At 51.6% G+C, this 13,012-nt stretch overlaps 3 protein-coding genes across 3 annotated transcripts; 1 reads left to right on the forward strand and 2 right to left on the reverse strand.

The window, feature by feature from the left end:
- Positions 1 to 4,275: 4,275 nt before the first annotated feature.
- LOC120498291 (feather keratin Cos1-1/Cos1-3/Cos2-1-like) lies at positions 4,276 to 4,572 on the reverse strand. Its single transcript, XM_039700836.1, has one exon. It carries the CDS (start codon positions 4,570 to 4,572, stop codon positions 4,276 to 4,278), a length of 297 nt encoding a protein of 98 aa, XP_039556770.1.
- A 4,570-nt stretch (positions 4,573 to 9,142) lies between these two features.
- LOC120498300 (feather keratin Cos1-2-like) lies at positions 9,143 to 9,843 on the reverse strand. Its single transcript, XM_039700855.1, has 2 exons — positions 9,835 to 9,843; positions 9,143 to 9,460 (listed from the first exon to the last, which is right to left on the reverse strand). Exon 2 carries the CDS (start codon positions 9,437 to 9,439, stop codon positions 9,143 to 9,145), a length of 297 nt encoding a protein of 98 aa, XP_039556789.1. The 5' UTR covers positions 9,440 to 9,460; positions 9,835 to 9,843.
- A 2,414-nt stretch (positions 9,844 to 12,257) lies between these two features.
- LOC120498312 (feather keratin 1-like) lies at positions 12,258 to 12,995 on the forward strand. The gene is made up of 2 exons (XM_039700879.1): positions 12,258 to 12,335; positions 12,678 to 12,995. The coding sequence occupies exons 1-2, from the start codon at positions 12,258 to 12,260 to the stop codon at positions 12,993 to 12,995; spliced, it is 396 nt and encodes a 131-aa protein (XP_039556813.1).
- The last annotated feature ends 17 nt before the right edge of the window (positions 12,996 to 13,012 follow it).

Genomic DNA, 13,012 nt, shown 5'->3' on the forward strand with positions numbered 1-13,012 from the left:
CCTAGCTGTAAATACTTTAAAGCCAATCATCTGAAAAAAACCCTGGTGGGTCTTGATACAAGCCACCTTTCATAGTTCTATTCCTCTAAGTATTTAGTTTTATTTGCAAAGCCACCCTTTAAAACTTATTTCTAGGTCCATTTCTCTCTCAACCATGTCTGTCAACAGATGCACTCTACGTGAGCCTTCAGTCAGGCTCTGAGAATTCCCTTAAGTCATTCCCCCCACAGGGGAAGGCAGCAGGCAAGGGCTGAGCAGAGCAGCAGCAAGGAAATCACAACGAGTCCCTAAGGATCCAACTGTTACCTCACCATGAGGGAGCCAAGGCTTGAGCTGGGATTGAGAGCTGAAGGCTGTGTCTGGAGGCACATGGACTCTTCCCCTCACACAAACCTCAAGCCCAGGGGCTCATTGCAGCTGTTGGCCAGCGGGGTGGGGCCACAGGGCTGGCAGGGCCGGCACGGGCTGTAGCAGGACATGGCTTGGGGCTGCAGATGCACCTGAGACAGAGAGCAGAGACAAGGAAATCACAAGGACTCTGTAAGGATCCAACTGTTACCTCACCATGAGGGAGCCAAGGCTTGAGCTGGGAATGAGAGCTGAAGGCTGTGTCTGGAGGCACATGGACTCTTCCCCTCACACAAACCCCACCAAGAGCTCAAGCCCAGGGACATCCCAAACCTGCCCAAACCTGGGGCAATTCTTCTGCCAAGACCCAGCAGTCACACACCTCCCACTCCTTTCCTCCTCTCACAAGGAACATCTTCCACAGCTCACATGGGACAAAGTCACAGGTATGGGCAGAGAAATCCCAGAGAAGAAGGAGGAAATGGAGAATGGGCTTCAAACTCACCTTGTTGCAAGGAGATGGAGGTGAGTGCAGTGAATGTGAGAGTGGGGAGAAGAGCCTCCTTTTATACAGCTCTTGCATTGCCCCAGGCCCACAGTCCTGCACAAGGGTGGTAATTTTTCAACAGACTCATCTTCAAAGGAAAATATCCCACATAGTGGCAGCGATCCACATTTTGTTTCCATCAACGCTGCCATACTTAATTTCCTCATTTCCAACATTCCTGCCCTGCATTGCGGGATCCTTTCATGTTCTGTGATGAGAAGCAAAAGATATCCCAGGCAGAGCCATGTCAGCAAGGGCACATGACCCAAGTGCTGGATGAAGGCAGGGAATGTTGGTTTAGGGCAATGAAAAGCAACTCTTTGCAATAGCCCTTGCAGGAAGAGTCCCTGCCTTGCACTGCACATGTCAGAGGGCATCCAAATAATCTGCTTTTAATGGACATTCCACTTTCTTCTCTCTTTTCCCTCCCTCTCTGTTCTCTGCAAGGGTCATGAGCTGCAGCATGTCCAGGCAGCCAGGCTGTGCCAATGTTTCAGCTCTCTTCCTCATGATGCCCTTTGCTCTGGAGGGGATGTTTGCCAGGCCTTAGGAAAGACAAAGACCACCTGGAATTGAATCAGGCAGAGCACATGGAGGGGCAATAAGAAGGTCTTCTCCAGACAGGCCATCAGTAAAGGGAGCCTTGGACACAGGCAGCCCCATAGAGAGAACCAACACTGAATGATTGGTGTTTGTAAATACACACAGAGGGTTTATTGTCTTGATTGGACAGGAAAACACATCTGTAGTCATTTTGTCTCTTATTCTATAAAGCAATACAATATGAAAACATTGCAAGGTGAAAATGCAACCACATCACCCAGGGACATGCACAAGGCAAAGGGAAGGAAAAGAGATAAGGGACAAGATTGTGAAGATCTCTCCAGCCATAGGCTCTATGATGAGACTTGGTTGCTGCACAGTCTTGGTCAAAGTGGTCACAGGCTGGACCTGTCAGGTGGTGGGGGAAGTCTCAAAGAAGTGGTGGGTGGAAATCCCTGGGAAAATCTACAGAACATCAAATCTCCTTGCTTTATATTCACTCAATTTCAGAGGGGGACGCCTGGGTTCCTCCCTTGAAGAGGGCAGCTTCACACTGGATTATGTAACACTGTGGATCATGGGACCCTTCAGGAGCCCTTGACACCTTCTGAGACAACACAGCTGCCCATCACAGCCAGCAGAGCTGCTTTGCTTTTGGCCCAAGGTGGCCCACGAGCAGAGATGAACACTGTCAGCCCACTCGTGAATGTCCTGCTACTTCCCCCAGGGAAGAGAGGGAGCCCCAAAACCCTGCAAGGTTTGTGCAAGGGAGGGCAGCTTAGAGTGACCAGAGGCACCAGCACCCACCTCCTGTCTCTTTCTAAACCCATCATTCACCCTGTGTCTGACTAGATCAGAGGCTGGCCATTACACAGCCACAGCTCACCTCCCCCAGTTCACCAAAGCACCCTCATCTCCACAAAGAGGGGAATGTTTTGAGTCATTATCCATTAAGACTTCAGTGTTCCACAGTCTGCAGATGTGGGACATGTGTCTGCAATCCTCTGCACTGGCCCTGTCTACTCCAAGGATGATTTTCTGTCTCTGACCAAACCACTCTTGTCTCCATGCTCAGCAATCCCTGTGCCTCAGTCAAATGCTCTGATCTCTTCACCATCCCAGCCACCCTGCACTGAGCTCAGTCCTCTTGCTCCTGGTGGTTCTTGCATTACAGCCTGTGCTCAGTATGGGGCTGTTGGATTATGCCTTTTTCTATACTAGAGATGAGGCAAAGAGAGGCACATTAAAAACTTTTATTCTGTTTTCAATCTCAAGAGAAGGGAGAGACAATACAGATGCTTTAATTCACGCCATTATAATTAGAAGCAAACTACTTCCTAATTGCACCAGATTTTAAGTGTTTCTTGGCCCATCAGCTTTTGTCATGCGCAGCTGTAAATACATTAAAGCAAATCATCTGAAATTACCCGTGTGGGACTTGATACAAATCACCTTTCATAGTTCTATTCCTCTGAAGTATTTAGTTTTATTTGCAAAGCCACCCTTTGAATCTTTTTTCTAGTTCCATTTCTCTCTCAAGAATGTCTGTCAACAGATCCACTCTATGCGAGCCTTCAGTCAGACTTTGAGAATTCCTTACATTCATTTCCCCCACAGGGGATGGCAGCAGGCAAGGGCTGAGCAGAGCAGCATCCACATCTCCTGGTTCCACTCCTGCCCACCCAGCCCAGGGTGCTGCTGACAGCCCTGGGTGTCTGTGAGCACCAGGGGCATGGACAATGGCATTGGGTGCACCCTCATGGCACTTGGTCATGTGCTTTATGGGCCATAGGGGTATCTTGTCAAGGTGATCATCTTGGACGTCTTTTCCATCCTTAATGATTTGTGACCCTCAACAATGACCTGAAGCTGAGGGGAGCAAGAGCTACGCTAGATGGGAGGGTTTAAATCCACAGGGATCTTGACAGACTTGAGGAATGGTCCCACATGGAACTCAGGAACTCCAACAGAGCCAAGTGCAAGGCCCTGACTCAGCTTTGGGACAAGCTCAGAAATCAACAGGGACTCTGGGGTGGATGGAAGGAGAGCTGCCCTGCAGAGAATGGTCACATGGATGCATCACCCCTGCTCTGAAGGGCAGCTGGAGCAGTGGAGATTTTCCAGTCAGGACAAGAGCTGGATCTGAGGGACCTTATTGCAGCCTTCCACTACATCAAGGGGTGGTGTAAGAAGGTTAGAGAAAGACATAATATCAAGTGATTGGAGAAGGGACAGGAGTTTTAAACTGGAATAGGCTAGCTGGAGCTGAGATCCTGTCCATGGCAGAAGGGTTGGACTAAATGACCTTTAACAATCTATTTCAACCAATCTGATTTTGTGATCCCATCATAACAGCGGTCTGTGAGAAAGAAGCAGAATGTCCTTCCAGGAAACTTTCAGATCCATGGGATCTGCTGGAGTCTGATGGGAATCCACTACCTCTGACTGGACAGTAACACATTCACTGCTGATTACTTGTGTCACAGGGTTGGGCTGAGAATGGAAAAGGAAAAGAAGTGCAAACAAAGTGGATGTTTGTCCCTGGACTACGTACAGAAATTCTGCCCTGACCCAAGGAGGCAGAGAAACTCAGAACCCAGGGGGTCACTCAGTGCACAATGAGCACTCCCAATGCCAGCCTGTGCTGACAGCCAGTGCAAAAGCAGCCCCAACAACACCCTCCCAGAAACAGCCCTGGGGCAACAGCTCTTCCTTGGGGGAGTGTCTGCAGGGCAAAGGATGACACAGAGGCACAGGCTGGGATGCAGCAGAATTTAATGAGTCGAAAGAGGGAGGAGAGGGGGATCCAGGTGGAGGCCACAGTGCAGGGAGCAGCTTCAGCAGGGGAAGCCACAGAGGCCACTGCCCAGGCCAGAGAGGCCAAAGCCACCAGAGCTGATGGGCACTCCCTGAGAGCTGAGGATGCTGCCAACAGCAGCAGAGGTGGAGGATCCCACCACGGTGTTCTGTGGGAAGGAGCTGAGGATGGGCCCGGGCAGGGTCACCACCACAGGTGAGGGCTCAATGACCACATGGGAATCCTGGCACTGCCTGACACAGGGCTCATTGCAGCTGTTGGCCAGCGGGGTGGGGCCACAGGGCTGGCAGGGCCGGCACGGGCTGTAGCAGGACATGGCTTGGGGCTGCAGATGAACCTGTGGGACAGGGAAAGGGGAAAGCAGAGCACAAGGGGAGGGTGAGGATCAGCCTGTCGGCCCACCATGAGGGGCCAAAGGCTTGCACTGGAGACAAGGCCAGGGCTGCATAGAGGCACCCACAGGCTTCCCCTTTCCTCAGAAGAGCCCTGCCAAGAGCTCCCCAAGGCAGATCCCAGCCTGGTCCATAGCTCTGGAAACACCTCAGACAAGCCCCAGCCTTTCCCCATTTTACACCTTCTGCCTCCTTCCCTCACCCATGGCAAGAATCAAGAAAGGACACAAAAGCATGTGTAGACTGAGAAACCCCATGGCAGGAGGAGAAGGATGAGAAAAAGCTTCAGACTCACCTTGTTCTCAAGGAGATGGAAGTGAGAGGAGTGGATGAGAGTGTGAGGAGAAGCTCCTGCTTTTATACGGCTCCTGCACTGCCCCAGGCCCACAGTCACTGCACAAGGACAGTAATTTTCCTAGAGAGTCATCTCAAAGCAAAACATTCTACCCAATGGCACAGATTGTGGTTTGCTTTTCATCTATTTTGCCATTTCATGTCCTCATTTCTGAAATTCCCACTGAGTCATAGAGGCTTCTACCCTGTTGTGGGGTGAGATGTACAAGGATTCTTGTGCAGGAACACCATAGGATGGGCAGGAATCAAGGCTCGAGTTGACCCATGTGGAGTTGTGTACTTCCTTACTGCCTGAGGGATGTGTTCACTCTTGTGTCCCTGCCTTCTCTTCCCCCTCTCTTCACCCAATGATGCTCTTTGGCTGCACCCTTGGCACCCTGCCCTGGAGGGCCCACCAAGTCCTGCCACACATTGTGGATGCTGCGAACACGCTGAGCTGTGGCAGTGCTGCCAAGCAAGGCAGGCTGAGGGCAATGGCCTTTGGGCTGCCTGGAGCTGCGGGTCTGGGCTCAGCCCAGTGCTTGAAGATGCTTCTGCAGGGTTGTGGATGGAGCTGCCCTTGCTGGAAGGGAATTCAGCCCTGCCTGGCACAAAGCCTGCAGACAGCACGCACTCCTGCTTTGACCTCACACCACAATGAGAGCGTGACTGGCCATGGGTCAGGAGAGTCTCTCCCTGGAGATTTGCCTACACTGCCTCCTTGGGTCAGGGCAGAATTTCTCTACATTGTCCATGGACAAACATCCACTTTGTTTGCACTTCTTTTCCTTTTCCTTTCTCAGCTCCACACTGTAACACAAGTACTCAGCAGGGAATGTGTTACTGTCCAGTCAGAGGTAGTGGATTCCCATCAGACTCCAGCAGATCCCATGGATCTGAAGGTTTTCTGGAAGGCCATTTTGCTTCTTTCTCACAGACCCCTGTTATGATGGGATCACAAAATGAGTTTTGTTGGACTAGATTGTTAAAGGTCATTTAGTCTAACCCTTCTGCCATGGACAGGATCTCAGCTCCAGCTAGCCTATTCCAGTTTAAAACTCCTGTCCCTTCTCCAATCACTTGATATAATGCCTTTCTCTAACCTCCTTACACCACCCCTTAATGTAGTGGAAGGCTGCAATAAGGTCCCCCAGATCCTGCTCTACTCCTGAGACCTTTTAGAGGTGACGAGGTCGACGGGATCAGAGCAGGGGTGATGCATCCATGTGACCATTCTCTGCAGGGCAGCTCTCCTTCCATCCACCCCAGAGTCCCTGTTGATTTCTGAGCTTGTCCCAAAGCATTGTCAGGGCCTTGCACTTGGCTTTGTTGAAGTTCCTGAGTTCCATGTGGGACCATTCCTCAAGTCTGTCAAGATCCCTGTGGATTTAAACCCTCCCATCTAGCTCCCCTCTTGCTCCACTCAGCTTCAAGTCATTGCAGAGGGTCACAAATCATTAAGGATGGAAAAGACGTCCAAGATGATCACCTTGACAAGATACCCCTATGGCCCATAAAGCACATGACCAAGTGCCATGAGGGTGCACCCAATGCCATTGTCCATGCCCCTGGTGCTCACAGACACCCAGGGCTGTCAGCAGCACCCTGGGCTGGGTGGGCAGGAGTGGAACCAGGAGATGTGGATGCTGCTCTGCTCAGCCCTTGCCTGCTGCCTTCCCCTGTGGGGGGAATGACTTAAGGGAATTCTCAGAGCCTGACTGAAGTCTCACATAGAGTGTATCTGTTCAAGTGCCATGAGGGTGCACCCAATGCCATTGTCCATGCCCCTGGTGCTCACAGACACCCAGGGCTGTCAGCAGCACCCTGGGCTGGGTGGGCAGGAGTGGAACCAGGAGATGTGGATGCTGCTCTGCTCAGCCCTTGCCTGCTGCCTTCCCCTGTGGGGGGAATGACTTAAGGGAATTCTCAGAGCCTGACTGAAGGCTCACGTAGAGTGCATCTGTTGACAGACATGGTTGAGAGAGAAATGGACCTAGAAATAAGTTTTAAAGGGTGGCTTTGCAAATAAAACTAAATACTTAGAGGAATAGAACTATGAAAGGTGGCTTGTATCAAGACCCACCAGGGTTTTTTTCAGATGATTGGCTTTAAAGTATTTACAGCTAGGTGTGACAAAAGCTGATAAGCCAAGAAACACTTAAAATCTAGTGTAATTAGGAAGTAGTTGGCTTCTAATTATAATAGTGTGAATTAAAACATCTGTATTGTCTCTCCCTTCTCATGAGATTGAAAACAGAATAAAAGGTTTTAAAAGGTTTCTCAGGTGTCCCATCTCTAGGTCAGAAAAAGGCATAACCCAACAGCCCCATACTGAGCACAGGCTGTAATGCAAGAACCACCAGGAACAAGGGGACTGGGCTCAGTGCAGGGTGGCCGGGATGGTGAGGAGATCAGAGCATTTGACTGAGGCACAGGGATTGCTGAGCATGGAGACAAAAATGCTTTAATCCGCGACAGAAAATCATCCTTGGAGTAGACAGGGCCAGTGCAGAGGATTGCAGACCCATGTCCCACATCTGCAGACTGTGGGACACTGAAGTCTTAAGGGATAATGACTCACAACATTCCCCTGTTTGTGGAGATGAGGGTGCTTTGGTGAACTGGGGGAGGTGAGCTGTGGCTGTGTAATGGCCAGCCTCTGATCTAGTCAGACACAGGGTGAATGATGGGCTTAGGAAGAGACAGGAGGTGGGTGCTGGTGCCTCTGGTCACTCTAAGCTGCCCTCCCTTGCACAAACCTTGCAGGGTTTTGGGGCTCCCTCTCTTCCCTGGGGGAAGTAGCAGGACATTCACGAGTGGGCTGACAGTGTTCATCTCTGCTCGTGGGCCACCTTGGGCCAAAAGCAAAGCAGCTCTGCTGGCTGTGATGGGCAGCTGTGTTGTCTCAGAAGGTGTCAAGGGCTCCTGAAGGGTCCCATGATCCACAGTGTTACATAATCCAGTGTGAAGCTGCCCTCTTCAAGGGAGGAACCCAGGCGTCCCCCTCTGAAATTGAGTGAATATAAAGCAAGGAGATTTGATGTTCTGTAGATTTTCCCAGGGATTTCCACCCACCACTTCTTTGAGACTTCCCCCACCACCTGACAGGTCCAGCCTGTGACCACTTTGACCAAGACTGTGCAGCAACCAAGTCTCATCATAGAGCCTATGGCTGGAGAGATCTTCACAATCTTGTCCCTTATCTCTTTTCCTTCCCTTTGCCTTGTGCATGTCCCTGGGTGATGTGGTTGCATTTTCACCTTGCAATGTTTTCATATTGTATTGCTTTATAGAATAAGAGACAAAATGACTACAGATGTGTTTTCCTGTCCAATCAAGACAATAAACCCTCTGTGTGTATTTACAAACACCAATCATTCAGTGTTGGTTCTCTCTAATCAATCTGAAACCATGCATGGAAAAACACCTGGACTACCCCTCACCTTCTGCAGTGGGACATAACAGAGACACAAGTGTTATGACACATGGAGAAAGACAGAAAGAAGCACTACTACAATGTAGGAGATTTAAATCCCATGTCTGAAAAGGCACTCAAACACTTTCTCCTAAATGTGTCCCACAGAACCATCCCTGAGCAATATCCCATCTTAAAAGGCACTCAAACACCATCTCCTGAATGTGTCCCACAAAACCATCCCTGAGCAACACCTCCCTCCCGGGGAATCCTGGGAGACCAGCAGGAGGGAAAGGATGACACAGAGGCATGGGCTGGGATGCAACTGAAATTTAATGAGTCAAAAGCTGAGAACAAGGTCACTCTGAGTGGCAGCCTCAGTGCAGAGAGCAGCAGGGCCAGCTCAGGATCTCCATCACATGGCTGTGTCAGAGATGCCAGCAGGTGTCCAGCTGCCTGATGCAGAGAGGGAGCAGGGCCAGCAGGTGCTGCCCAGGATGGCTGTGTGGGGCTCACAGCCCCAGGGAGCACAAGGGAACAAGGAGACAGGAGGGAAAGGAGAGAGTGTCAGGGGACAGAGGCAGGGCAGGGCTGTGCTTCCCAAGAGCCCAGGCTGGCCCTGTCCCTGGGCAAGGGCTGCTGGGCTTGCTCAGCCCCTCAGGAAGCAAGGAGCCGATGCTGCGTGCCCAGGGCGGTTCCATCCTGGGAGTGCCTGGCTTCCTTCCCCAGGGCCAGCAGCAGCAGCTTCAGCAGGGGAAGCCACAGAGGCCACTGCCCAGGCCAGAGAGGCCAAAGCCGCCAGAGCTGATGGGCACTCCCTGAGAGCTGAGGATGCTGCCAACAGCAGCAGAGGTGGAGGATCCCACCACGGTGTTCTGTGGGAAGGAGCTGAGGATGGGCCCGGGCAGGGTCACCACCACGGCCGAGGGCTGGATGGCCACGGTGGAGTCCTGGCACTGCCTGACACAGGGCTCATTGCAGCTGTTGGCCAGCGGGGTGGGGCCACTGGGCTGGCAGGGCCGGCACGGGCTGTAGCAGGACATGGCTTGGGGCTGCAGATGCACCTGGCAGAGAGGACAGAGGGTAGAAAAGCATAAGTGAGTAGAAGCCTGTAACACCACCACAAGAGAGAGAAGACATGAGCTCACACAAAGAGCTGGAAGGATCATAGGGAAGCCCACAGGCTTCTCGTTCTCCAAAGCCCAAAAGAGACTTGCAAAACGCTACTGAGCTCTGGGAGATCCTTTCCTAGCCCACGCCACAGGAGACACCTAAATGAGCTCCAGCCTGTCTCCATGACACCTCTTTTGCACCTTTCCATCTCCCATAGAAAGTAACTCCAGAATCATGTATAGAACAGACAGCTTTGTGCTGAAAAATCCCATGGAAGCATAATGATTAGAATGAATAAAAGAAGAATAAAGAGCTTCAGACTTACCTTGTTCCCAAGGAGACTGTGTGCCTGAGTCATAGAGGCTTCTACCCTGTTGTGGGGTGAGATGTACAAGGATTCTTGTGCAGGAACACCATAGCATGGGCAGGAATCAAGGCTCGAGTTGACCCATGTGGAGTTGTGTACTTCCTTACTGCCTGAGGGATGTGTTCACTTTTGGGTCCCTGCCTTCTCTTCCCCCTCTCTTCAGCCCATGATGCTCTTTGGCTGCACCCTTGGCACCCTGCCCTGGAGGGCACACCAAGTCCTGCCACACATTGTGGATGCTGCGAACACGCTGAGCTGTGGCAGTGCTGCCAAGCAAGGCAGGCTGAGGGCAATGGCCTTTGGGCTGCCTGGAGCTGCGGGTCTGGGCTCAGCCCAGTGCTTGAAGATGCTTCTGCAGGGTTGTGGATGGAGCTGCCCTTGCTGGAAGGGAATTCAGCCCTGCCTGGCACAAAGCCTGCAGACAGCACGCACTCCTGCCTTGACCTCACACCACAATGAGAGCGTGACTGACCATGGGTCAGGAGAGTCTCTCCCTGGAGATTTGCCTACTGAAGGCATTCCCTGGCCCTGCTGGGCCGCGTCCCAGCTGCCTCCATGTCTGCAGGGCAGGGAAGTGCATCCCTCCTTGGTGTACTTTGAAATGTAGTTTTGCATCCAGGGCTTTTCTGAGCACAGCTCCTCCCTGAGCACTGCATGTTGGATTTTGTAGTGATTTTCTCTATCACCTTTCCAGATATCGAGACAAGTCTGACTGGCCTGTTATTCCCTGACTCCTCTTTCATGCCTCTCTTGAAGACAAGACCCTCACTGGCTTTCTTCCAGTTCTCAGGTGCATTCCATGGTCTCTGTGACGTTCAAAGGGGGTTGAGAAAGGTTTTGTACTTACACCAGTGAACTCATAACATCAATTCACACACACTCACTTCAGATCACTGTGTTTCCATGTTCCTCCATTGGATTCTGTTCTGCTTGAGGAAATCTTTTCTGTTCCAGTTGTTCCAAGGAGTACCAGGAACTTCAGTTCCTGACAGCAATTCCTGATGGGCAAAGACCAAGAACATGAACCTTTGAGGATGTTCAGCATTCCTGTACCCCTGCCCTCAGGGAAGCTGCCTCTTCAATCCTGGGGCTGCCTGTGTCCAAGGCTCCCTTTACTGATGGCCTGTCTGGAGAAGACCTTCTTATTGCCCCTCCATGTGCTCTGCCTTATTCAATTCCAGGAGGGCTTTGGCTTTCCTAATGCAAACATCCCCTCCAGAGCAAAGGGCATAGGGCAGGGACGTGCATCCCTCCTTGGTGTTCTTTGAAATCTGCTTTTGCATCCAGGGCCTTTCTGAGCACAGATCCTCCCTGGCCACTGCATGTTGGATTTTGTAGTGATTTTCTCTATCACCTTTCCAGATATCGAGACAAGTCCGACTGGCCTGTTATTCCCTGACTCCTCTTTCCTGCCTCTTTTGAATACAAGACACTCACTGGCTTTCTTCCAGTTCTCAGATGCATTCCATGGTCTCTGTGACTTTCAAAGGGGGTTGAGAAAGGCTTTGTACTTACACCAGTGAACACAGAACATCAATTCACACACAGTCACTTCAGATCACTGTGTTTCCATGTTCCTCCATTGGATTCTGTTCTGCTTGAGGAAATCTTTTCTGTTCCAGTTGTTCCAAGGAGTACCAGGAACTTCAGTTCCTGACAGCAATTCCTGATAGGCATAGACCAAGAACATGATCCTATAAGGCTGTTCACCATTTTTGTACCCCCTGCCCTCAGGGAAGCTGCCTCTTCAATCCTGGGGCTGCCTGTGTCCAAGGCTCCCTTTACTGATGGCCTGTCTGGAGAAGACCTTCTTATTGCCCCTCCATGTGCTCTGCCTGATTCAATTCCAGGTGGTCTTTGTCTTTCCTAAGGCTTGGCAAACATCCCCTGCAGAGCAAAGGGCATCATGAGGAAGAGAGCTGAAACATTGGCACAGCCTGGCTGCCTGGACATGCTGCAGCTCATGACCCTTGCAGAGAACAGAGAGAGATGGATAAGAGAGAAGAAAGTGAAATGTCCATAAAAAGCAGATTATTATGGATGCCCTCAGACATGTGCAGTGCAAGGCAGGGACTCTTCCTGCAAGGGCTATTGCAAAGAGTTGCTTTTCATTGCCCTAAACCAACATTCCCTGCCTTCATCCAGCACTTGGGTCATGTGCCCTTGCTGACATGGCTCTGCCTGGGATATCCTTTGCTTCTCATCACAGAACATGAAAGGATCCCGCAATGCAGGGCAGGAATGTTGGAAATGAGGAAATTAAGTATGGCAGCGTTGATGGAAACAAAATGTGGATCGCTGCCACTATGTGGGATATTTTCCTTTGAAGATGAGTCTGTTGAAAAATTACCACCCTTGTGCAGGACTGTGGGCCTGGGGCAATGCAAGAGCTGTATAAAAGGAGGCTCTTCTCCCCACTCTCACATTCACTGCACTCACCTCCATCTCCTTGCAACAAGGTGAGTTTGAAGCCCATTCTCCATTTCCTCCTTCTTCTCTGGGATTTCTCTGCCCATACCTGTGACTTTGTCCCATGTGAGCTCTGGCAGATGTTCCTTGTGAGAGGAGGAAAGGAGTGGGAGGTGTGTGACTGCTGGGTCTTGGCAGAAGAATTGCCCCAGGTGTGGTCTGGTTTGGGATGTCCCTGGGCTTGAGGTTTGTGTGAGGGGAAGAGTCCATGTGCCTCCAGACACAGCCTTCAGCTCTCAATCCCAGCTCAAGCCTTGGCTCCCTCATGGTGAGGTAACAGTTGGATCCTTAGGGACTCGTTGTGATTTCCTTGCCTCTGCTCTCTGTCTCAGGTGCATCTGCAGCCCCAAGCCATGTCCTGCTACAGCCCGTGCCGGCCCTGCCAGCCCTGTGGCCCCACCCCGCTGGCCAACAGCTGCAATGAGCCCTGTGTCAGGCAGTGCCAGGACTCCACCGTGGCCATCCAGCCCTCGGCCGTGGTGGTGACCCTGCCTGGCCCCATCCTCAGCTCCTTCCCACAGAACACCGTGGTGGGATCCTCCACCTCTGCTGCTGTTGGCAGCATCCTCAGCTCTCAGGGAGTGCCCATCAGCTCTGGGGGCTTTGGCCTCTCTGGCCTGGGCAGTGGCCTCTGTGGCTTCCCCTGCTGAAGCTGCTCCCTGCACTG

This window comes from Passer montanus, unplaced genomic scaffold, assembly GCF_014805655.1.
Source record: "Passer montanus isolate IOZ18808 unplaced genomic scaffold, ASM1480565v1 scaffold145, whole genome shotgun sequence".
NCBI lineage: Eukaryota > Metazoa > Chordata > Aves > Passeriformes > Passeridae > Passer > Passer montanus.

Excerpts from the sequence above, each read along its gene's own strand:
- LOC120498312 (XM_039700879.1), top strand. The coding sequence starts at position 12,258 with ATGCAAGAGCTGTATAAAAGGAGGCTCTTCTCCCCACTCTCACATTCA. Across the intron at positions 12,336-12,677 it reads CTCCATCTCCTTGCAACAAG|GTGCATCTGCAGCCCCAAGC; the intron begins GTGAGTTTGAAG and ends TCTCTGTCTCAG.
- LOC120498291 (XM_039700836.1), bottom strand. The coding sequence starts at position 4,572 with ATGTCCTGCTACAGCCCGTGCCGGCCCTGCCAGCCCTGTGGCCCCACC.
- LOC120498300 (XM_039700855.1), bottom strand. The coding sequence starts at position 9,439 with ATGTCCTGCTACAGCCCGTGCCGGCCCTGCCAGCCCAGTGGCCCCACC.